Genomic DNA, 26,329 nt, shown 5'->3' with positions numbered 1-26,329 from the left:
AAATTTTTGTCTTTGCTTTTGACATTTTTTTAGCGCCAATCAAGTTACTATGGCTAGAATTGTACTATGCGATAGTTTTTAGGTCGATGGAAGCGAAATACGCCTTGATATAGCTGGCCGAAATTCACGAAAAACCCGTCCGCCATTACTCAGCTCGCAACCGAGCGGTTTTACGCATGAGTTGGCCTGTGACGTCATATGCGCACTTTCGCATCGTGCTTCGTGTGTTGTGAGAGATTCCACAGTGGAAATTCTAGGCGTTTCATAAGATGTATTCTTCCTCGAATTCTTCTTCCAGTTCATCTGAAAGTGAAGGCGAAGAATATTTTAACGAAGTATCTTTCGAATGTGGCAGTGTTGTTCCGTATGACGAGGATCTAGAGCCGTTAGCCACCGAAGAAGAGGCTGCAGAACAAGAAGCAAGAATGGTTCAAGAAGCCGAAGTAGAGCGCGAATACCCAGCGAGATTAACCCGTCAAGTGGATGTTTCTGCATGGTGAGATAAGAATTTTTCCCATGATAACGTTTATTTGTTCATAATCTCATTCATTATCTGTCAGGCAAAAGAGTATGAAGAAATCAACAGATGAAAACCTATTAAATCAACTGAAACACGAGTGGAAAATTTTTTTTCCTTAAGAGAGTTCATGCTCAAGAAGCCTCATCCACATATGCACATTGAAAAAAATTACAATTTCAAATAAAAACATTCTGTGCAGATCAGTTAGAAGTTTGAGCAATATACGGAAGGACCATCAGGACCATTAGATTAAGAATCTTGAATTGATATCACTAGTAGTTACATGGCAATGCTGTGTGAAACATTTTCGCCGAAAGCGAATTATGAATATTATGAATGATACAGAGGTTTAATTGCTAAGCAAATTAGACACAAGCAGCAGTTCTAAGAAACAATTACCCCATTCACTCAAAGAATGTCCATTGAAATAGAGAAATTATCGTACGTTCAGCAGTAAACCCGTGAAAAAGTTGTTTGCTAGCTGATAATTTTTCACAACTGGATCTTAGGTATTTGCTGGTCTTCTGCTTTTCCTCCAAGACTGAGACTTAATTTTACCGCTTAAAGACTGTAATTCTCAACCTTAAACTACTACATAAAAGAAAAAAAAAACAAGCGGAGAAAAACATCAAGACCGCTAAACTTTAGGATTAACACAACCAAAATGGGAGACCTGTGAAATTTACATTCACTACCTCGAAAGTGCTGAAAGCTTGTGGTGCATCAATGAAATATCGGTAAATGAAGATCAACGTCAATGAAACACAAAGCACTCAAACTTCTATGGAATTTGTTTCAGTTGTTGTCAAACGAATTAAAGAGAGGGTGCAGTAAATGGTTTGAACCCGGGGGTAACATGTGAAGGTGTAGTCTGATCGTCCGGGTGAGTGTAGTCCTGAGAAGGACTGTTGTCGGTGGCAGTGACTGACGTTTCGACAACCTGTGCGGAAGTCATCATCAGAGTCAAGTGAGTGATTGTTGTCAGTAGAATGTTCTTATTCCAGTTCGTGTGAAATGATCGGTTGGTTTTGCCGTGATGTTATTGGCTGTAAGACTCAAGTGACGTAAGTCGTTCGTGATTGGTCTGTTTCGGTCTGTCGGTAAAGCTAGACCGACAAATCCAGACATAAACTACAATCCACTGAAGACTTCATTAACGCTACCAAGACTGTTCAGATACCTGACGACTACAAACTAGTGTCATTTGATGTGAAATCACTGTTCACAAGTGTTCCACTTCAATTAGCATTACAATGCACTGAGACTGCAATCCGAAAATCTACCGAACCACTACCGCTACCGACAGACGACATCATGGACTTGCTAAACATTTGCCTAACGTCTACTTACTTTCAGTACAACGGTAAACACTACAAACAGTTACACGGCACTGCCATGGGGTCTCCAGTTTCTGTTGTTATAGCAGAAATTGTGATGCAGAACATCGAGGAACGCGCCCTTTCGACTTGCCGACAAACGATACCGCTTTGGTTACGTTACGTTGACGACACATTCACCGCCGTTCGACACGACGAAATTGACGCATTCCACAACCACCTTAACGAACAAAACACTGACATACAGTTTACCAGAGAAGTCGAAGAAAATGGCAAACTTCCTTTTCTAGACTGCCTGGTAAGCCACAACGACAACTCATTACGAACGACAGTTTACAGGAAACCGACACACACCGACAGATTACTAGACGAGTCATCCTACAACCCTACATCACACAAAGCCACAACTATCAGAACTCTAACACGACGCGCACAACTAGTATGTGACTCGACAGACAGCTTATCCGACGAGAACAAATACCTTCACCGTGTTTTTACGAAGAACAACTACAACAACGACTTCATCCGACGAAACACTCACCGACCCACTACCACTACCGAAACAAACGACACCGCAACCCCTACGACTACAGCAACCATACCGTACGTAAAAGGCATGTCTGAAAACATCTCGCGCATCTTACTACCCTTCAACATCCGCGTCGCCCACAAACCCATCACCACACTACGTCAGTTACTAACCAACGTTAAAGACAAAGACGAACCGAGGAACAGACAGGGAACGATTTATAAGATCAATTGTTCCGACTGCCAAGCCTCCTACATCGGTGAGACTGGCAGAAACCTCACAACAAGACTGACTGAACACAGACGGGCGACGAGGAAAGGTGATGTCAGCAATCACATTGCTGAACACCATCGACTTACCAACCACAACATTGACTGGGACTCTGCGCAATGCCTAACCTACAGCACTGACTATTTTCAACGACTGACTCTGGAAAGCTGGTTTACTAACTTAGAACAGACTCCCCTAAACAGATGTCAACAACTACCCGCCCCATACAAACGACTCATTCACGACATAAACATCACAAACGACCGAAAAAGAACAACCTAGCTTCACCGACAGACCGAAACAGACCAATCACGAACGACTTACGTCACTTGAGTCTTACAGCCAATAACATCACGGCAAAACCAACCGATCATTTCACACGAACTGGAATAAGAACATTCTACTGACAACAATCACTCACTTGACTCTGATGATGACTTCCGCACAGGTTGTCGAAACGTCAGTCACTGCCACCGACAACAGTCCTTCTCAGGACTACACTCACCCGGACGATCAGACTACACCTTCACATAAAGAGAGGGTGTTTGTTATTCAAGAAAAATACCATAAAAGTGACAGTCCTGTACTCGTACTGTGCACGAAAAAGAAATCCACGAATATAACTCACCCGACGACGAGTTCTTTCGCTAAGGGAAACAGATCCTATTTTCCAAATACTTGGGACGGATCCCGGCTTTAGTCGTCTCTCTGTCCTTTTTATATGTACCGAACGAGTGAAGCAGTCGTCGGTAAAGTGAAGTGAGCAAATGCCAAATGTCCCATTGGGTTTCAAATGCTTTCCATGCTGGCTGACGAATCTTTTCCACATAACACACTCGGTTCCTGTACCAGGAGAGGTATGAACAGATATTCCTAACTGTTTGTCGGCCACCCTGTCGCAATCTTGCACGACACAACACCTTGGAGGCATTCTGCTCGCAAATTATGCTTTGCGAATACCTCTCACTTCTCAGAAATGGCATACAAAGATTAGCCACGTTGGTTTGTCGAGCTGCGCATATGACGTCACTTCCGAAAGGCTCCAACTAGTGCCAACTCTTTTCGCCACACTCGGCCATTTTTGAATTGAGTAATGGCGGGCGACCAAAACCGAAAAACAAAGTTGAAATAATCATATTTCCCGTGCGAATTTTGCGATTAAACTTGGCATGGTAAGTGTTTCTTACTTCTAGTTTCCAGAAGTGGAAAGAAAAGGCAATGCGAAATTTTGATCATAGTGGCACTTTAAATACATCATTAAACCTACTGAAAGATTTAAGGTCTGCCTTAAGCGAGTCGAGGTTTTGAGTAAAATGTACTCGCATATAGATACTTACTATGCTGTCTGTCTTTTAAGTCTTTTCTTTTGAGTTTAAACGTATTATCCAGGAACGGCTTGATTGTATTTACCTTCTCCTTGACTTCTATGTACGGATGGTTTTCAGTAAGATATACTACTTGTCTGATTGAATAAAATGGAACTTTCATCATCGTCTCTTTACTTGAAGTATGGCATCTCTACACAGACATAACTGCTTACACGGCTTATACATCGTTATTTTGTGATGACTCGACAAAAATAAGTGACAGACAGCTTGTAAAAAATGTGATAGCATATAATTCTCGTCTTTCTACACGATATGAATTCTAGTGATTTTATCTACACCATCTTGAATATTAATGGTGCCAAAGGTCCCTTTTTGGTTTTGTGGTACATTTTGTGACCATTACACCACATTTTTACCTGCATCTACCAATGCATACTACCATCCAATTTTTATTTTAGCTAACACTAAAAAAATTAAAAAGTAATTTTTTAAACCGGAAATCGGAATTATATTAACAAACATAGGGTTGCATTTCAACCAGGTTAAAAAAGAAAACGTCGATCACGCAGGCAATCTCATAGCCGGCAAATAAACATTCCCGCGAACTAACCATGCGGCGAAACAAAACAATACTTGCCTGATTGACACAGAATGAAGGATTAGCGTCAAGTACATTAAGGAAATAGTAAATGGAGTGATCTAAGTGTTAGAATATTCGTTATCCCATCCTTCACTGGCTTACTTGGCAATATCGTCAACATTAACATAGAGTAGATCGTTGTATTTTTTTAAGTTTATCAACCCCTGTAAAAAAGAAAAACAAAAAAAAGGGAATAAATCAAGTAAAAGTGTCAGCTATATGAAACTTGCAATAGAGCCTCTTTTCAAATGACTTATAATCCTACGTAAAGAGAATGTTGTATATATATATATATACATTAGTTGAAGAATCAAAGAGGTCGTGCTATTCTCTGTTTTTTTCTGTTTTATTTTTTTTTTCTATTCACAGAGAATCGATGTGTCCTCTTTGATTCTTCAACTAATGTATACCCGGCTCTGCTAACGCAGCATTGAGCACTTAATGCCAAGGTAGACTCTACCGTCACATTTATATAGAACGCAATTATTAAGTACTTTTGACAGAGTAGAGTAGATGCAAAAATTTAATTTAAGAAAACCGAATACCACCTTTTGTTATCCAACTACACTTTTTAGAGTAAAAATTAAAGAACGCTCAAGACGAGTACAAATATCACGCTGTATTTGTACCTTAGAGAACCGGTTGGACAGGTTTTGTCGCATCGCGCCAGCGACGAATTGGATTGAAGTTACCAAAAAACAAAAAACAAAAAAAAAGCACAGAAAAATTTAATTGTCTTTCTGACGAAAAAGAGTCGGATTGGCTGGCAAATATTGATCCAAGTTTTTTTGGATTCATCGAACGAAGAAAAGCAGTTAGACGACGATGAAATGTCATCATTTATTGAGGAAAATAGAAACAGCAGCACGACAACGCGCCAATTCCGTTCCGCTTCGCATACTTTCGTCACTCTCTCCCCGTAAATAAATATGCGCCAAATATGGATAATATGCGAAATATGGATAATAGTAATTTGCGAAATATGGATAATAAATAACTTACAAGAAGTTTTGGTGTGTCAAATCCATGAGTCTCTTTGTTCGTTATTTGTACAACTCGTAAAAATACTCAGCGATACTACACAACCAAACGTCTAATAAGATATGCGTAGGTGCCACTATAGGCTTCGCTGATGGTTTAAGAGAATTTCCTGAAATAAACGATCGCTCCCCTTTCCGTTTCTTTAGAGCGGACTTTGGAATATTTGCAAGACTTTTGGGTAGAGTTCCAATGTATCATTTTACCCCAGAATTTAGTTAAAGTAACTTCGAAAACCGGGTAATTTTCATAATGAATCGTTTTACAGTCGAACCTGTATTAAGTGGTCACCCACGGGGATTAATACAGACTGAGCGCTTAATACAGGTTCCACGCAATAGAGACTTTGAAAAAAATAAAAATAAAAACAAAGACAAAAACGGTAACAACAGCAACAAAAAGTACATGTAAAAAAAAAAAAAAAACATTAAAAAAAATTAACAACGACAATTTGTGCCTTAATCGACCACCTTCCGTACAGAATCTCGCTCACGAATACCACTTCAATTATTTGAGTGATTCTCCATAAAGTGACCACTACAGATGAAAGAGCAAACAAGAACGCCGTTGGGACTTAGCAGAGGGTGACTTCAACCACGTGATAGAGTTAGGGACTTGGACAACTAGCCGCTTAATATAAAGAAGGTCGCGCTTAATATAGGGCCGATTTCATACGGTGTCTCTTAATGGAGGTTTCAAAAACAATTTATTGTAAAGTACAAAATCTGCCAATTTGAGTTTAAGGATATTCCACGTGTGCATCTTTGCATGAACGAAATCAAACTTATAACGATCACGTCTCGTTGTAAAGTCCCCAAATCTACCAAAGTACCTTGTGCTGCTTTTCCATTTTTTTTAGTTCGTTCCTCAAATTCTGAAAAGATGGCCTCAAGTTAGGGTCGTCTTTCCAACAGTTTGTCATTATTTCATACCTAGAAAAGAAAGATGTCAAAAATATCTCAGTATATTAAGTATTTTCCTCAGTTAAGGCGTCATTAGCCTTGAAATGTTGAGATTTTTCTAACTATTCATTGGGAACGTTTGGTCCTTTCCCTGATGATTATAAGAGACAGACCCGTGATCACTTCCTCAGTCAGGCCTATCTGGTAGGTAGAATATGAAACTTTTGAGCCGCACATTCGACTGGAGCAAAACAAACAACCAGATTAAATAAGAGAAAAGGCATTAGGAAAAACAAACAAACAAAAAACAATTTCTTTGTCTCATACAACTTGTCATCCACGTGTTGTGGCTTTGGCATTCTGTATCCCTCCTCTAGCAACTTTGCGATCTTTATTCCATGATCCATCCTTGGATACGGTGAACCACCTAAAAGAGAGCAGCCACTCCAAGTACAAATGAATAAAGGCTGATAGTTTCTAAAGAAACTGTCTGGGGCTGCGTCGGTGGGGGTAACGAAATAATTTGAATATATCAACAAAGTTGAAATGGTAAATTGCCGACCGTTACGATTATGAAAGCTGACGTTTCGAGCGTTAGCCCTTCGTCGGAGCGAATAGGACGAAGGGCTAAGTACATTAACTGCGGTAATCTGAACTAGTTCGGCAGTTACGATACTCGAGATCAAGATCGAGTTCTCCAGAGACTGTACACCCTCAGCTGCTCACTACATGACTATATATGTAAACAAATGCTTATAATGAAATAAATGTCCATCGGCCTTCTTACTCACCAATTGTGAAAATCTCATAGAGGAGAACTCCGTAGCTCCACCTGTAAAGCAGCAAGAATGAATTTAGGGAAATAAACGTTCTTGTCTATAAAAAGCAGTTTTAAAGTCTTCGGGAAATTTTTGTGCGAGGCCCTCTATTCTCGTCATATAAGCTGATCTCGTGCCAGTACTTAGAAATTAAAGTTAGAACGTGTGTTACCACTCCTTCTGAATGAGATGATCCCATATCAATAAAATGTATTGACCAAGATCGATTTTTTTCCAGGCCTGAAAAAACTTCATCACAAGCGACGTCCATAAAGGCTACAAAATTATGTTTATATGTCCTTGTACTCACACATCACTTTTCGTGGAATATTTTCCATATAGCAACGCCTCAATAGAAGTCCATTTTAAAGGGACACGTCCCTAAATCAAAAATACTTGGAATTTAGTGGAATAACTGAGGAAAAGAGCAGGAATGAAAGTCAATGTTAATTTTACTTATACTGGACTGATCAGGAATCTCAAGAAATGATTTGATATGTTGGACAGCAGCCAAGAGAGCCAACGATGTACGGATAATCTAGGATATAGACCAAAATACAAGCTAGCTAATTTCCATACCAACTTCTAGTTAAAAATCACCATGGTACCTTTGACTTCATTTGATAAATGTTGTCTTTTTGGACATCTCTGGCCAAACCAAAGTCTGTTACTTTGCACGTTTCCCCTTCTCCAACCAACACATTGCGGGCTGCAAGGTCTCGATGGATAATCTACAACAAATCAACTCAAATTAATGATGATGATGAAACGAATTGGAAAGATGGTCCAAAAAAAATTGAACAAAAACAAATTATAAAAAATTCTGACCAATGTCCGATCTCAGCAACATGTGCTTGAGTGAACATTCTCCAACTAGATCTAGCCTTCCCTCATACTAACTGGTATTGATGACAAATATGACATTCCATCGGCGACTTGCCAAGCAAACTTCATCAGCTGCTCTGAGGTCAGACTTGTTTGCGGTTTCTTATCTGGGTCTATGAAGTAAGTGTCATTTAATCCACGGCTCTTTCGCAGATATCCCAGTAGATCTCCGTATGGAACATATTCAATCAAAACCATCAATGGTCCTGTAAAACACGAATAGCGTAAAAATATCTTCAGTTTCTGGTGAGCACGAGATCTGCTCGATAATATTGTTTTGGATCACTTAAGAATACTTTTTCATATTTACCAGATTTTGTGACACATCCCAGAAGTTTAATGACATGAGGATGAGCATCGAGTTGTTTCAGCAATTCAAGTTCGGCCAACAAGTCCTTCCTCTCTGAATTAGAAGCGTCAACTGCAAGATGATCCCCGAAAAGCTGTAAGCTTTACGAACAGTAACAGTAACGTACAGAACCGAAACAAGCAACACATTTCTTATCTGAGCACTGTAATGCTCAGTGGTTGGAAATCGTATTTGAGATCATGCAGTCATGAAATGATCATAAAGTTATGAGATGCAGAAATGTATTTAATGAGACTGCTAGTTCGTGTGCAAAGCACAAAAAAAAAAACACAGAATTGGGAAGACAATCTTGATGCAGTGATCATGCGGGTTAGATTACACTCTGCAAGTAAATTTGAAACATTCTCAGTAAATAGATACAACGGTAAAACTACACATACTACTGCCACACCAGTATGATTATGCTTAACGATTTGGAATTTCCCACTGAGGTTAAATGTCGAGTGCCGACCGTCGTTATTTGAACTCGGAAAAGCGGTCTGTGGGTTGGAGTGAGGAGGTTGATTGTTGGGAAGAGAATTCGTATTTTACTCATAAACGATATTTTCGTTACGTTTGTACAGGAAAAAGAAAGATTTCTCATAAATTTAGAGGAAATTATACGGCTTTTCATATCAAAGAGTGCTGAACCAGCTGATCACGAACGTTCCAGTATTATGGTTTTAAGTGAAACCTCGTTTCAAATTTTCTTATTACCCTGAGCAACTTACTGAGCTCACATTCAGTTAAGAACTAATCAAAGAAAAGATACAAAAACGAACCTTACTTTTCCCTCCGGGAGGAGGTGGGGGAATTTGGCTTACCCTGTTTCTCTCAGTATCAAGAAAAATGCTGAATGTTTTGACGCTACATGCTGAAGGCTACTCCTCTTCAGGGGGGGAGGGGGGATGTTGCCTTTGGAATTTCACAGAAACGCAGGTACTCATTTGAAGTATTTGATACCTTTCAACATCTTAACAGCCACAAGTGTCTCCATTGGTCTTTCCTGGAGGCTTTTAACTGTTGCCCTGGCAACCTGAGCAAAAGCTCCCTCACCAATAACCTTTTCTATATTCACGTGCTCTGTAGGAATCTCCCAACAGCATGGTGAAGAATATAGAGAAGTGTATTCATTGACTGGCTGGGCCGGTTGTGGACAGTTCGCCTGCCTTGCATCTAGCATGGTTGATGACGGACCTCGCTCATTCAATCCCATGTACTGCTGGTTTCTAGGAGGTTCCGCAATTTCAAGCCCAGTCTTTGGAGTTAAAAGAAAATAACCGTAATCAGTAACTACGGCTGCATGGAAAGTCTTTGAAATCTTCCATTTTTATCATTTCATATCCCACTTTTTACAGTTTTCATGCGAATGTGCCTACATATTAACACAAATTACATTCACTTTTGTCTAAAGTGAACATATCTACTTATAGCCTTAGGAACAAAGACCATATAAATTACCATGAATTAAGACTGAACGTTGCCACAACATTTATATTCTGAGTCACATTTTTAATAACTAGACATCTAATTCATTGCATGCCTTGAATTATATATTGTATGATAGGGTCGTTATAGTTTTCTTATAAGATATATATATATACATATATATATATATAGTAAGTGTAAAACGATGAAACATGAAGCAAACTTCTAACTGTTCCAGCTTTCATGTGGCGACGTTTCGGCCTTCGGCCTTCTTCAGATGGAACGTATTTACATAAAAACTAAAACTAAAAACTAAAAGTCCTAGTAGGTTTACCGAATGACCTGAATTTATACTAAACGTAAGAAATATAAATAGCATTGCTTAATGCATCCCGGCCAGACCTAAATGATAGGATATAATAATGAGTAAAAGGCAAGAATGTGCAAGGGGCGAAATAATCACGATTGGTTGCGAAGAACTCAATTACATTGTGTAAATGATGCCCTAATTATGTATTATAGCGGACGCGATTTTTGGATCTGAATTCGCGTCTTTTGTTAAGTCCGTGGGGACTAAGTGTACACAGTTGTGCGGTCCAGTAGGTCTCTCTCGTAAGTAATAATCTATCAATATAAGCTGCGTCTCCTTGGCTGGTAATTTTCTCAATAATAATAAAACTAATTTCAGAAATCTCGTGTTTAGTACAATTGAAATGGACTGCAAGCTCGCACGTTTTTTTGTTTGTTCGCATAGATGACTTGTGGTTACGAAACCGCACCTTGAATTTAGTGGAAGTAGAACCCACGTATGTAAATTACATTTCTTCCACGAGGCCAAGTTTACTTGGCCTCGTGCAACTGTGTACACTTAGTCCCCACGGACTTAACAAAAGACGCGAATTCAGATCCAAAAATCGCGTCCGCTATAATACATAATTAGGGCATCAATTACACAATGTAATTGAGTTCTTCGCAACCAATCGTGATTATTTCGCCCCTTGCACATTCTTGCCTTTTACTGATTATTATATCCTATCTTTAGGTCTGGAATGCATTAAGCAATGCTATTTATATTTCTTACGTATAGTATAAATTCAGGTCATTCTGTAAACCTACTAGGACTTTTAGTTTTTAGTTTTTATGTAAATACGTTCCACCTGAAGAAGGCCGAAGGCCGAAACGTCGCCACATTAAAGCTGGAACAGTTAGAAGTTTGCTTCATGTTTCATCGTTTTACACTTACTTAATATTTTCATTGAAGCACTGTATCCTCCGCGGATCCTTCTACTGGGAGCTCATCGTTTGGTTTACCTTTTTACTCTGTTTATATATATATATATATATATTCTGTATGCGAGGGAAACCCTGACCCCGTACACCCCAAGTAATCATACTTAAATAGAATAAATGTTTGAAAAGAAAATTTTCCCTGAGCGGGACTTGAACCCACGTCCCCCTGTTACTAGTCAGGGGTGATGACCACTACTCTATCAGGACAACCATGTTGGCAACACGGCAATCAAAGATGTATATATATATATATATATATATATATAAGCGAAATAGGCAAAGTAGGATCCAGGACAGTGCTCGACAATGAAGGAGCGATTACAGTAGCAAATGGACTACTCAAGTTACGCACATATGGATTTTAATACAGCCTGTTTCGTAGACCAACAAAAGTTGATCCACTCATCAGTCAAACTCCATACACACTGAGGCATCGTGACGGTTAACTCTAACTCAGCAACGTGATCACGACATTGTTTAAAAAATCAAATCTTGAAAACCGTGCGCGCGCCGATAATAGCGTTAAGAATACTTGAGAATATATTTTCGCCGATGTCTACAATTGGATATTATTTCACTTCGCTTGTTTAAAGAGCGTTCATGTGGATAATACAACATAACAAATTTCTCCGTGAGGCATAAATTGCAACGTTTTGTGGCATTAGAATATGCTCTAGCCCTAGCAATAATTTTCCATGAAATCGAATAGTCTTCCCTCTTCTCCTTGAGTTTCCACAGGTAGTTGCTCAGCTCTGTGTCATTTCGCCGTCTCTCGTGGTTGAACGACATTCGGTGGTTGCGCCATCTAGTCTTAAAATCTGTCGCTGTGAGGCCAACGTATGTTTCAGTTTCTCCCCTGGTAGCGACTGTGGCTTGGTAGACAACCTCGCTTTGCAAACATTCCCCTCCTAAAGGGCATTCGTTTTCGTTTCTGCAGATGCAGAACAGGGTGACAGGGTAGGGGAAGCCTACAACCCCATGTCAAACCCAACTAAGGATCTATTAAAGATACACGACCGAAGTCAACTTAGCGGATGTCAACTATATTAGAGATTGTAGATTTAGAGCAAAAAATGGTGCGATTTGGGAATAAATCGCACCAATTAGAGCCAATCAGATTACAGGGACCACCAGGGATTTCGAAATGGATGTAACAAATCTATTTATCAATGTAATTTCGATTAAATCATCTCCCCGAAAATTCATAATCATCTAAGTATTTCCGATCATGGCTACAGATCACGCATATGATCGTTCCAATAAACTTTACGGTGAGCTTTGTCTTCGCCATCAGTTGTATAATGTACCTAAGAAGTCTTAAACGAATATTAATTACATTACGGCTGTAAAGATCGAGGGGTGGAACAGATGTAACAAAGCAAAACTGAAGATTGAAAAACAAACCGTCGCTGGTAATAGTAATCGAGCAGTTGAGACAGCGAATGTCTTTAAATATAATTTGACATTTATCTATGAAAGTATATATATGGTATTTGACAGCCTTGGTTGGTCTGTTGTGGGAATAATGGAGTACAGTCCTCGGTACACAATATGTACCGACTAAGGCTAATGAATACAATTTTGTTTCTTTTTAAACCGAACGAAATGCTTGCAAAAAAACTGAATGATTTAGGGCTGTAATTACTTAAACTCAGCAATTTTTTAGCAAGTAGATAGTGGAGATAAAAGACTGAGGTAACTCAAATGAAAGCCGCGGAGAGAGGCTCAGCTGAAACTCTTTTATTTACGTAAGGATAAAAGGCTCCCGATTAAGCTTTGAAAGTTTTTTTTAATATGTATGTCAGTGTTAAGATCTGACACCTGTCAATTACAGCGGGCATAGGAAAAACACGGGGAGATTTAACGCGCTGTTTACTCATTGAATTTCTTCGGTTTCTGTTGTCCGATCTTCTGACAACCTACAACCTGATTTTTCATCCACCTTACTGTATCATCTAGTCAAATTAAAGAAACATCACCGGCTTTCTGTCCTATTTAGTTACGTAATTCAAACGCGCTATTTATTGATGGCAGAGAACTCAGGGTCAGTTTTCTTACCGGGGAAAAATAAGCTTAAAAGCAAAATTTTTTGAGGAGAAAAGTACATCTCTTTTTCCATGGATTAACATACAACACAAGGACACAGTTTTTGCGCAATTTTCCTCGCCCGATCGGGACTCGAAAAAAATAAGTCGCAACTAAAAATATCCGTGCGTATTATATTAAACTATGTAATAAAATATATGTATTGTGCCACAATACGGTCAAGTGTGAGATTCTTCAAGCGACTTACATCAGCAAGTTCTATTTCCTCAGTTGTTTTTCCATTAGTCCTAAAAGGTAAAAAATATCATTTTTTCTGCAAAATCCGAAATCAGTTGGATGAAACATATAAACGATTTGTTCAGTGGAAAAGTATGGTATCAACAGACACTTTTCATTGAACTCATAATTCATTCTTGTTTTTCTCGTCACTATGTTCCCACCAATAGGGTGGTTCTGTTTTCTGAAAAAGGGCTAGCACTTATAATTAAAGCGTCAATTTGGGAATTCCCTACGGTGGCCAATCTATATTATCATTAACATTACATCAGTTGATGAGACCAAGTTGTCTTGTTAGACAAATATAAAATCTTATACAGTTTGCAACTGCTTACACAAACAAGAAATGGAGATCAACTATGATTTATTGATCCAGAAATCTCACCTTTCTCTTTTCCCTGTTCCCGAAATGATAAGAAAGACAAAAAAAAAATAAGAAAAACATGTAATGCTAGAGAAGGAAAGAAAAATTGTAAAATGTAATGCAAAATATTTGATATTTTGTGACGTTTCTTTCATTTTATACATGGACAAGTCAATTTAAGTAGAAAGCAGTGTGTAACAAGTCTAGTGCGATATCAAAATTATAAAGTAACGATTATGAATTTTGGAAATTTTTTGCATTTTCAGAAGAGCAACATGTCACAGATCTCCAGTACAAACTAATGATCTTTGGTTCCTGAAATTCAAGAAATCTTTGAAGTCCTTATTTGCAGCTAAGTTTGCATCGATTTAGCAATTTCATTTATTATGAGTTGGACTCTAGCTACCTTTTATTAAAGAAAGGGATCTATTCCAACTATCTCGAAATCCTCAAACCCACATTGTGTTTAGAAGAGCTTATGATAAAGTAAGGATACTCTTAATTTGCTTAGACATACAAAAAATTTATCATGGGCCAAAGTTGACAATAATACTACTTGAAAATATTGAGGAGCCGCAGCCAGGATGAAACATAGTTGAAATTTAAAAACCATCTCTGGCGAGAATGATTAAGAACTACAAGCTTTCGACTGCCCGAACTGCAGTCTTCGACGGGTGAAATGAATGATATGCCAGCGATGAGGGAATTTAAATAAAGACATAAAGACGTGAACTGCGAAATAATGAGAATGTAAATGATTATGGATATTTGTTAAAAAGAATATTGCATTGTCCAGGTAACGGTAAGAATTGTTATCTGCGTTAGGTGTCACTCTGGTATGCCACGCTTCTAATGTTTTTCTGGTTCTAAGAGTGCCTTTGTCAATAATTGACGCGTTTTCAAAATCAATGGCGTGGTTGTTAGAGCAGGCGTGATTAGCAATTCTAGAACCTTTGGCCGCAGTTTTCATATTTCTCAAATGTTCTTTTTTTTCGGGTATTAAAAGCTCTACTGGTTTCCCCAATATAACAACACGCAGTTCACGTCTTTATTTCAATTCCCTCATCGCTGGCTTGTCATCCATTTTACCCATCAAAGATTGCAGTTCGGGCAGTCGAAAGCTTCTAGTTCTTAAACATTTTTGCCAGAGATCATCTTTGAATTTCAATAATACTACTGTTACCATTTGAGTTCCTGCTGTTACGCTTTCTTGACTTCCATACGAAAAATACAACTAATCCAGCAGCAACAGCCAGAGCGGCAATTAATCCAACCACTGGACTATCAATAATCCCTGTGGCACCTTGAAAACATGAAAAGAACAACATACGAAGTATCTCTCCAATAACTCACTGTTGGCAATCGTCCACTTAAGCTCTCTATCTACGCATACGTATTATAAAATATGATTTTGGAACCCACAGGAGAAGTTGATGATAGGTATGTAGTATTTAACTAGTTGTTAACCTTTTAACTTGTCGAGGTTATAATTATATGTTTCAAGCAGCAACAGAAACGAAAGCTAGAAAAAGCGTCTGATTTGACTCCCGTTTTTTTCGGGTGGAAGAAAAGCAGGACTTACACATGCCAATGCAGCAATTGCAAAAGAACAAGTAAATTTGTTGTTGGAAGAGTGATACTTTTCGTAGGATCAGTGAAGAAGAAAAAGTGGTCGTTATAGTCATTTAACTCGATTTTGTTGGCCAAACAAGTACTGGTGTGTTGATGTCAGAAAGCGTACGCCTGTTCGGTTTTTTTTTTTTTTTTTTACTCGCTTTCCTATTGACAGGGGTCAGATCGTGACAGATACTTATGAAAAAAAAAATTCAAAAAAGTGTGTTTTATTGCTTAAATGCATGACGCCGTAAAAGATTAAAAAAAATTAAATAAATAAATCATAGACAAGAAGGATGTTCCACACAGATTCTAAGCATAGGGAACCAGGCGCGTAGCGTGATAGTTTTTTCAAGTACGCACAATTACATATGCTCTAGAAACCTAAGTAAACTGAGCGAAAATTACTGCGTTCTTTATTTCGTGTTCGAAATAGTTGCGTGAATACAAGCAAAGAACAAAGCGTCTTGCCCTTATTGTGAGCAAACTTGGCGCAAGCACGACATTGTTTTCAAAATTTTCTGGTCACTTCAAGTACGCACGTGCGTATATGCGTATAGGACGCTATGCGCCTGGGAACGTACGTGTTTCTGTTTCCCCTCAATATGATTATATCATAAACCAATCAACTCTCCATTGGAGAGAATATCATAGACTTAGATTTCTGTGAAATATCACTACCAATCAGTTAGAGTGTAAGGATCAAAATACTTTTTAGAAACTTATTTTTTAAAGCGGTACATTTTATTGACAGAGAAAAATCAGATAGCTTACCTCCAGGTGGCGTTGTGCCTCCTTTAGTTTTTCCAATTTCCAAATCAACGTGAGATCTTTCCCCGTTGATGGCGCTAAGACTAAAGTATCCAAGCCTCCCATCTTCGGAAGCGTTAAGAAGTACAGTTATGACATCATGCTCTTTTATTTTAGAATTGAATATAAGTGTTAGGTCAACATTTATACTGCCACACCTTGATAAAGACAAGAGATATGAGTCAGAATAAATTGGAGAGCATAAGAGGCACTGAAAATTATAATTTGTCACTTGATCCAAGCAGTTTACAAACCCGATGCCACTTTTCAACAGAACACTTTTGAAGCCTGCGAATCTACCCAAAAAACCCTCTTTCACCTGCAGAACCAATAGGACAGTAATAATAAACATGCATTAGTGAAACTCGTCATGCGCCATTAACGACCACCATGCATACAGATAAGCATGTCAATATTCAGTGAGGAAAATGATACCATAATTATGGTCAATTTTCATTTTATAACTTTTTTTCAGGAAACTACTTTCTCTATATATCAAGCGCTGCACAGGCTCACTTAAATTTTGAGTTCAAACTTTGTAAAGTCAAGTATGTAAACCTATTATATACATGAATACCATGGCTCACTGACGGTGAAACAAACTTCTATTTCCTTTGGTAACCAACGCTATCATTGAAAAACAACCAATACTATAACACATTCTGTAATTGCAAGATTTGCATGTAATATACCCGAAAAACTATTATTACATAAATAAATCAATTTTTAACAATGATTTACTCAGTACTCAAAATGGTTACCGCTTCTTCGAGTTTCGTCAGTAATGAAGATTGGTCGAACTCTCCATCAATACAACTTTCACTGATGATGACCATGGTTATGTTGATTACATTGTTTCGAATGACTGCAGGTAAAGTAAACGACGTCACATTAGATATAAATGCAGGTAGATGTTGATATTTTGATGACTTCTAAGCGTATTGCATTCCTCTTCCTACGTGAAGGAAATTATCATTACCAAAAAAAGGAAATTCGAACGAACGGCCACCGGTTTCACGATGAATTTAAACATTTTAACAAATTATCTATGAGGACCTGTAATTGAAAATATCAATATAATGGAAGTGGCACCTCAAAGGCCTGTATTCCTAAGTATTTTAAGGGGTGGGGTGTATGTCCCAGCACAACTTATTCTCACAAGAGCGGTCTGTTTTTAACACGAGTTTAGTTTCGACACGTTATATTTAGGTTATCTTATAATAATTATAAATCATGAGGTTCGAGAAAACCACATGTTCACAAGCGTAATGCGACTTACTTCACCCCCTCCTCTACCACCATCAAGTAGCAGAAAGTAGAACTTGATACAAGAGAGCCTTTAGATCCTTTGAGCAGTATAAAATTTAATTGGAAAACCTAGAAATGATCCTCTGTAGCCATTTAAACTTTCATAAATTTGTAAAGATTAGGACAGTGATCATGTTAGCACGTATTATTAAAAACTGGATCATTGAATAATGCAAGTCAAAACTTTTTATTGGCTCAGCCATTATGGTATATGAGCCAATATACCAAATCTAATATCTGTATATTGTAACATCCAGTTTCTTCTTACAAAACAAAGTCGAGAAGATTTGTCTAATATCTTGGGGGCGTTTTTTTTAATAAAACAATTATTCCACTTGCGCTTGTTGGATATGAGGTGATTATAGCCAACTCGGTGCTATGCGCCCCGTTGGCTATCTATCATCTCATATCCAACACGCGCTCGTGGAATAATTGTTAAATATACCTTCACAATCTGCCACATTAGATGATCTGTAGTAACCTTCTTTACACTTGCAACCAGTTCTGTCAGAATTAGATGCCGAGTTTACAGGACAAGGTAGGCATTTTGTATTACCGACAGAATCCTTGTAGAAGCCTCTCTGACACTCTAGAATGAAACAACGTGCAACCTTAATAAAATGCTTTTTTTTTTTCAATACATATCAATAAAATGACCCTGTAGCGTGCTTTTCCATACAGAAATATTCCTGTCATGCAAATGACTATTCTCTGTGACAGAAACTGAGACATATTTTGATACCATACACAAAGGCAAATCTCGATGTCACCTAATGACTCTTATAATGACTTTCACTCAGGTGTATAAACATGACGCGTTGACAAATTCAAAGTTATCTCGAAACTAGATTTTTCAAAAACGCATGTTTGCCTGAAATATTAAAATTTTCACATTTTATTTTACTTGTTCATAATTTTTTTTTTTTTCCTTTTTCTGTGTGTTTACTTTCTTCTGGCAATTAGAAAGGTTGTCGCCAATAACGAATAACTCGGAGACGAAGAACCGAAAACGAAGACCCTAAGATAAATACCTCTTGCTTTTGAAAAATCCAAAAAAGAAGTGAAGAATAAACGAATAACAATGAAATCAAAGGGAACTGTGAATCAGTCGTGAGTATATTGCGTTTAAATGAGTTTTGAAGATTATTAAAATCCAATGGGTGACTTCTGGATACAGTTGAAACTACTTAGCAAAATACAGACTGCAAACCGGGTACGAAATGCAGACTAGGTACAAAATGCAGACAAGGTACAAAATGCAAACTGTAGACTGCAGATTGGGTACAGAATGCAGACTGGAAACTTTGAAAACTGTTATTTCGTCTGATGCATGATAACACATGTCATATTACAACCTACCGAGTGTCACGCAATCGCCTTTTAGCAATCACTTTGATGATCATTTGCACTATTTCGGAATACTCCTTGCCCATTTCTTCGCATATTTCGTGTTCAACAAAGTGGCCACTGAAGTCTGTTTTTAAAAAAGCGGCCACAATCGCTCTCAAATAGAATTTCAAGCCATCGTCTATTAAAAAAGACAGCTTTTGTATGTGTGACGAAGTCTTCACCCTTTAAACCGATATGAGTATATTATCAATTTTTTGACAAAAATGTGGACTTAGACCAAAACTGTTCTTTCGAATTAATATATTTTTAACGTTCAGGGGTGTACACACAATGATTTTCACAAATTAATGTCTGCGTAGTCACCAAACAGATGAGAGGTGAAACCATCAAAAGTAAACAATTGACCAGTCACTAAAACAACGCATCGCTCTCCTCTATATAAATTTGCCGGTTACTCATTTTAGCAATATATAATGATATAAATACTGACGGCTCGCAGTGAGAAGCATGAAGGCTTGAAATTGTATTTAAGAACGATTGTGACCTGGACACTTTGTTAAAAATAAAACATACCCGGGAACGGCGAGGAATATTCAACAACGATAGCGAAATCAAAGATGATCTCGGAAAATCGATTGTATTAAGCGTTTTCACTCATAGTTACACTTTTAGTCTTTCAAAGAGTATTTAATTTTAATTAAAATCGAAACTCCTTCGAAGAAAGGCCGACTTATTCTAACGTCGTAGCATTATTTTGGAAATGTGATAGAGGCTTTTTCGTATAATTTCGGAAGGTCGCTATCAATATTGATCTGCCGTAGACATATCGATTTGATTGTATCTGAGTGAGTGACACATTTGCATATTCTGCCCTATTCTAATAGTCGGTTGTACGCTTCGCGTACCCACGACTAAAAATCGGAAGGACAGGTCTCCTGAGATCTAAGATTTGTATTTTCCAAAGCAATCTCGTAAACGGTGTCGACATTCAACTCATCTCCTACCTTGCACAGTCACACCTCTCCCAAAAATAATTCCATATGGTGGTGATTTGTGACCAGGGATTTTTTTAAGTCTCATGGGGCTAATAGTTGGTTGCATCCAAAGCATGCGGCTTAATATTTTCTACCAAAGACGAAAGACGAAGTGAAACGAAACGGAACTTTGTAAAATGGTACTTTGCGAAAAGAAGGGTTTTCGTTCTTGGCTCTTCGTTGTTGTGCTACGTTTTAAGGTCTTGGTTTTTTTGGGCCATAAATCAAAGGTCATTCATTTACGCCCACCGATAGAATATATACTAAAGTTCTAAAATTCTAAACAGTCTGCATTGATGTCAGTTATGCATGGAACCTTTTGAATGGAACCTTTTAATAAGCTTTCGGCGAAACGATGAACAAAAGGGATGGTGGGTATATGTTTAACAGCATATTCCCTTTTAGAATATTTCATTTAGTATGGACCCAACACTACAGAGGTAAACCCCAGTTTTAAATGCAGCACAAACCTTTACACGCCAAAGAGTCCGAAAATTCACTGGTGAGTTCATAGCCATAATTGCAAAGGCAGGATGAGTTATCTGTAATATTCCATTCCCCATTACTAAGGCATACGCCAAATGACCTTCTGTTGTTTCTCTGATGGGAGTTAGGATCTGCACATTCTCCTTCTTGTTTGGTTGAGTTTAAATCATTTACTGGAGCAACAGTTCTTGGAAATTTAACCAACGAAGCAAACGTTTCAGAGCAGAAACGATATCTTACAACAAACTTTCTTATCGTCAAGCAGGCTCCTTGATCTAAGATTGCCAAATAGATTCCTTTTGCTTTTCTTACTATTGACCCATAAAATGTGTCTGTTGTAAGTTCATTGGATGCAGGAAGGGTTTTTGGAGTTATAACAGTCTCTTTTTGGAACTTTACTTTTGTTGGGTCTGGATTAGGATCTAATTTGTAACTAGAATGATAAGAATGAATGGAGAAGTTTGTTCTGTAGAATGGACAGGCGTTTGCCGAAGGGTAGTTACGTAAGGTATAGGCCACCTCAAGATCGATTCGTGTAGCATCCTTGATGTTAATATAATCTGATCTTAACCAGTTCTTTGGTTCCTCATTTTTGTTGGAAAAATCACAGACTGTGTAAACTGGTGATCGAGTCGAAGGACGATTCCACTGCAAGAAAAGAAAAATTCCTATTATTGTAATGGTAAAATTTCGCAACATACAAATATTGTAGGTACACGGTGCTAAAAGTTTCTCCTCTGCATGCAGACAAGTATGAATCATCATCCGACGGGCTAAACTTTTCACTTTATGTTCAAAATGAATCATAAATTCTGAAATAACCAAATCTGGCTATTGCATTACTGAAAGTCCAAATGACATTTTACAATGCATGTGCTTGTTGATGCAAAATGTACCAAAACATGAGTATTTCATAATTAAATGTAAGCTTTGATTGCTTTGGATTAGTGAATTCCTTTGTTTGTCACCTACGTAAATCAAATCCCAATAAAAATGCCAAGTAAAATCATAGGAAGATCTAGTTTTGGATGTGCAATTGATTGGAGAATGAAATGAAGAATATTGAGATTATCAAAGATTAAGAAGGAAAAACAGTTATTTATAATATTTCACTACTGTTTAAAAATGTTTATTCATGCACATTATGAGGAAACGGTTAAAACAGTCCAAGTTATTTTGTAATCTAAAAATTGGCTTTATAGATCTGAAAAGGAAATTGTGCAGCATATGGTTAAAGGCCTAAAGATGAATGAAATGTTCATAATTCAAGGTTACATTTTTCTCTTCAGCTCAATTTCTTGGCAATAAGATGTAGGCTATTATAGGCAAACACGCAACATATGTAGGGACCAGATGCATGTGAAACTAACTTTGGTTTGAGCCTAGTAGAGACTTCAAATAACAATAGCTTCAGATGACTTACTGCTCATCAATCGTACTGTATAGGTTTTCTGGGCTCATGTTTTCCACCCACAAGATCTTCCTTTCACGTTTACTTGGGTTTCACAACCCTATATCCGACCCTCCAGCCCCGTAAATCTGACCTTCTTGAAATCCCGCATCATTTCCCCAAAATTCCCCCTTTAATCTTAATTTCTGTGATAAGTGGGGAAGCATGTATACATGTACCTAATACTGACAAAGTTAATGTTTCATCGCACTCATGGTTTTGCAACATTGCCTATCAAAATCACGATGCTCACCCCTGCTCCCGTTTTACTTTCTTGAAAGGTAGTCCAGTACCAGTGTGAGCTAGGTTCCTCAACGAGGATTTCTGCAGAGAGATGTAAGAAACTCTTACAAAATAAATTATTGAAAGAATGTCTACCTATGGACAATGTTTATGAATGCCTCACTTTCAGAGAGCAATCATGAGTCTTTGCACTCCTTCCAGGAAGGAAACTAGTCTGTTATGGGTCAGCACCCCTCTCCCTCCCTGCACTTCCTTCCCCTTCCACCTCTTCCTCCAAATATTTCATCAGGTAAGTAGAATAAGAAAGATAGTAAAGTTTGAGCTTTGTTGAGACACATAGAATGATATAATGTTTCGTTCTTACGGGTGGGATTCGGCTTAGAGCCGAGATTTTTGAATTGTTTCCCTCTTTATCAGTGGCATTTCTATATCGCCTTATAGAGAACGTTAACTCAGATCATAAAAGAAATAATAAACAGCTGTAATAAGTCACAACAAAAAACAAGCTGGTGGCTCCCAAATCCTAGGGTGTGGAGTTCAAGTTGCAATTGGGAATACGACGATTTGTTTGACCACCACTCTAATGAGGTAATTCTTAGGCAGGGCCACCAGGAAACCATTCTAATGTAATCTGACATTCTTCAACAGAGAGGAACACTGTGAGAATAAAGCATCTAGTGCGAAAATCCCAGTATAGCTTGGTAAACTACTTGGTAATTAAACTCAATTTTAAATCCGTCATCTGCTTGATATGTACTGAGTTCATGTTTACCAAGAAATTATGCAAATCGAACGCAAACATACATTTGAGTATCAATTATCAGTTCAACCAACAGAACTGCATCCTAATCATTAACGATGCTTCATCATTGACAAATCAGTCCCAGTTGGTTTTAAACAATCGCTCACTTACACAATGGCGTCTCGTCCTTGAAGAGCACGAGTTACGAAAGGATACCTAGTAAGTTTATCGTAACATCTTCCCCAGGAGATTTACCAGTTCGGCCTACGATGTGATAAGGCTTCTGTTTTGGATGCCAATTTTTAGACTGATGAAGTAATCATGACAACATCATCTATAATGAAAGGCAGATAAGTTCCCATTCTTCTGCCTAGATACCTTGATATCTTTTTTTCCCTTTCTTTCTGTCTTCTCTCTTTGCCACATTATGGAAATATTGCTTTACCTTTTGAAATGGTCAAAACGCAGGGTTGTTCTGACGGTTTTGCCAGTATTTCCTGGTTTGAAATTTCTCAGTATATTAGCTCTACCGATCTGAAGGTATTTGATAGGAACTATATGTGGTTAGGACTGAGCTAAACTTCAAAAGAATTACCCGACGAAACGCGACAAATCTTACTGGAAAGATCTATTTCTAACTCCCAAAGCATCGCGTCATAAATGAAATAAAATAGCACACCGCCAAGATTTCTATCTGAGCGTGCGTAAACCTTCGAATCTCTCGCCTTTCCGCAATCTTACCACCGGTTTTTCTTTTCTCTACAACTCTTTTAGGTGTACCCACAGGCGGTGTTTTTGTCATTAACTGGAATATAATTTATATTTCATGCAACAGTTAAAGAATTGTTTGTGGTGTTTGTGGCTATAGTTACGGTCCCCTCGTAATTACATACGACCCTTTTGTCATAACAAGCGGTGGTTCTGTCATTGTATTCGGTTACTTTTCAATTACATGCAAGGATTTTTCAGGATCTTCGGAAGAAAGGGAAAGATCTCGAAGAACTTGGCAAAGGAATGAAATGATTATTTAACAACTCGGCAAGAAAATGAAAGATCCTTGTGGGTATTGGCAAGAAAATGAAATAACCTTAAGGGTCTTGGCAAGAAAGTGAAATACCCTTGAAGATTTAAGCAAGAATTTTGAGGATCCATAGAAAAGTTTTGAAACATATTTCTCAAGGTCATCACAAGGATCCTTGAAGATTCTCATGAAGATCGATTGTGATCCTACAGGATTTCTTCAAGAATTTTCACCGCGGTCAGCGATGGGGTACTGCATCAGTCCCCTACATACATTACCATACGGCGTATTTTACCTATATTTGCTTGGATAAACTTTTATCGCTAATAAATAATAATTTAACTCTCCTTAGGCATGGTTAGTTTTGTTAGATACATTACCAAATGGGATTGGCAAAGCTAGGCATGGTTACAAAAAGATAGATAAATACAATAATACATAAAGTGAATAAATATATAACTAACTTATATAACTAACTGCATATGCATGTACGTTTGTATATATCTGTTGGTAAATCAATCAATTACCCGATAGGTTAATTTCTTATTATCAGTGACAGCTCAAATGGACTTAAGAATTTTTTCTGTGTGTATTTTGACACAAGTCCAATCTGCAAGTGCAAAACAATATTCGTCTATGTTGTGCCCTTTCATTTCCTCCACATGTAACTCATTTAACCTATTAGTCGTTTTATTTTGGCGTTAAAATGCTGAGGAATGATTACCTGCTTCTCCTGAAACTCCACGTAAAATAGCAACTAGCCAAAGAACTAAAGTTGTATGATAAAACTTCATTATGATAGGATTAAACCGATAGCTGATCTCATGGAACGCATAAATATTACCATCTGCAGTTCTTCCTTCGATTTCTTTTACTTGTTATTCGAGTTCAAAGCCTGATAATAACTGCGCAAGGCCGGAAGACTGGTCTGTTCAAACTTAAACTATGAACCAAAGAATAAAGGCTGACAGTTTCGAAAGAAACTGTTTGGGGCTGCGTCGGTGTGAGTAACGAAATAATTTGGATATATCAACAAAGTTGAAAAGGTAAATTGGCCACCTTAACGATTAGAAAAGCTGACGTTTCGAGCGTTAGCCCTTCGAAGCCCTTAACGCTCGAAACGTCAGCTTTTGTAATCGTTACTGTGGCAAATTTACCATTTCAACTTTGTTGATATATCCAAATTATTATGTACCAAAGAAAAGAGTTCAGATTTTTGTGACCTCACTCAGTTATTTCGAATAGGCAAGGTATTCAATCAAGAAGGGAATTGAGCCCAATCAAATATTAGAAATTGTTTAAGAAATATTCAGAATTATTTTCGAAAATATTCTGCTAGTGTTAAGGTAATCGGTTAGCTAGGGTAGTGGCATGATTTGGTAGGGGGGATCTTTTCAAGTTAGCACTCAAGAAGGAAATAAGTATCATTTCATTTCCGATCAGTTAGGTGGTAATAATTTATTACTATTTATCAGTTTTACAATTTATCTCGCTGCTGCACTGTTATCACAAAGTCAACATTGCTATTCTTCTTTCTTGAGGGCAAGGGGGATTGATTGTGGGATGAATTTTCGTACACCTTGGCTGGGAGAATGTTATGCCCCTTAGAGCTGATTAAAATATCACAGTAGGCAGATTGCCATACTATAAGAAACGTTAAAGACAAGGAGTACGAGTACATCTCAAGCGCGTGAAATAAAGAACAATAAGAAGCTCGCCATTCTTCGCTTGCGAATGTCAGAAGAAAATAACGTGGAACAATCGTGTCCATATGAGAGGTGATTAGCGCCAAAATTAAGTTTGGAATTTTATTATGCTGTTTTCCGATGCTGCTCGTCAAAACCTCGATGCTATTATTCGTGTCCGTGTGCTGTTATGCAAAACCTCTATGCTATTATTCGAAACCTCGATGCTATTATTCGTGTCCGTGTGCTGTTATGCAAAACCTCTATGCTATTATTCGAAACCTCGATGCTATTATTCGTGTCCGTGTGCTGTTATGCAAAACCTCTATGCTATTATTCGAAACCTCGATGCTATTATTCGTGTCCGTATGCTGTTCGTCGAAACCTCGATGCTGTTATTCGTGTCCGTATGCTGTTATGCGAAACCTCGATGCTATTATTCGTGTCCGTATGCTGTTATGCGAAACCTCGATGCTATTATTCGTGTCCGTATGCTGTTCGTCAAAACCTCGATGTTATTATTCGTGTCCGTATGCCGTGATGCGAAACCTCGATACTATTATTCG

The 26,329-nt window shown here is 37.9% G+C and overlaps 2 protein-coding genes across 2 annotated transcripts; both read right to left on the bottom strand.

Annotated features, from left to right (window-relative positions):
- Nucleotides 1-8: 8 nt before the first annotated feature.
- Nucleotides 9-4,708, bottom strand: LOC148726677 (uncharacterized). The gene is made up of 2 exons (XM_088727974.1): nucleotides 3,285-4,708; nucleotides 9-303 (listed from the first exon to the last, which is right to left on the bottom strand). Exons 1-2 carry the CDS (start codon nucleotides 3,585-3,587, stop codon nucleotides 79-81), a joined length of 528 nt encoding a protein of 175 aa, XP_088584100.1. The 5' UTR covers nucleotides 3,588-4,708; the 3' UTR covers nucleotides 9-78.
- Nucleotides 4,252-25,099, bottom strand: LOC111341947 (uncharacterized). Its single transcript, XM_088728031.1, has 18 exons — nucleotides 24,803-25,099; nucleotides 22,326-22,396; nucleotides 20,607-21,270; nucleotides 18,198-18,341; nucleotides 17,206-17,309; nucleotides 16,409-16,763; nucleotides 15,198-15,323; nucleotides 14,042-14,054; nucleotides 13,628-13,667; nucleotides 9,580-9,874; nucleotides 8,578-8,688; nucleotides 8,283-8,473; nucleotides 7,991-8,113; nucleotides 7,693-7,763; nucleotides 7,356-7,396; nucleotides 6,892-6,991; nucleotides 6,495-6,594; nucleotides 4,252-4,788 (listed from the first exon to the last, which is right to left on the bottom strand). The coding sequence occupies exons 1-18, from the start codon at nucleotides 24,870-24,872 to the stop codon at nucleotides 4,723-4,725; spliced, it is 2,685 nt and encodes an 894-aa protein (XP_088584157.1). The 5' UTR covers nucleotides 24,873-25,099; the 3' UTR covers nucleotides 4,252-4,722.
- Between the last annotated feature and the right edge of the window lie 1,230 nt (nucleotides 25,100-26,329).

Source organism: Stylophora pistillata, chromosome 7, assembly GCF_964205215.1.
Source record: "Stylophora pistillata chromosome 7, jaStyPist1.2, whole genome shotgun sequence".
Taxonomy (NCBI): Eukaryota; Metazoa; Cnidaria; class Anthozoa; order Scleractinia; family Pocilloporidae; genus Stylophora; species Stylophora pistillata.
Note: the sequence above shows the minus strand (reverse complement) of the source record. Positions and strands in the feature narration are given on the sequence as shown.

Excerpts from the sequence above, each read along its gene's own strand:
- LOC148726677 (XM_088727974.1), bottom strand. The coding sequence starts at position 3,587 with ATGCCTCCAAGGTGTTGTGTCGTGCAAGATTGCGACAGGGTGGCCGAC. Across the intron at positions 304-3,284 it reads GCGAAAGAACTCGTCGTCGG|ATGAACTGGAAGAAGAATTC; the intron begins GTGAGTTATATT and ends CTTCACTTTCAG.
- LOC111341947 (XM_088728031.1), bottom strand. The coding sequence starts at position 24,872 with ATGAAGTTTTATCATACAACTTTAGTTCTTTGGCTAGTTGCTATTTTA. Across the intron at positions 15,324-16,408 it reads AGGCACAACGCCACCTGGAG|GTGCCACAGGGATTATTGAT; the intron begins GTAAGCTATCTG and ends CATGTTTTCAAG. Across the intron at positions 7,397-7,692 it reads TATTCCACGAAAAGTGATGT|GTGGAGCTACGGAGTTCTCC; the intron begins GTGAGTACAAGG and ends GCTGCTTTACAG.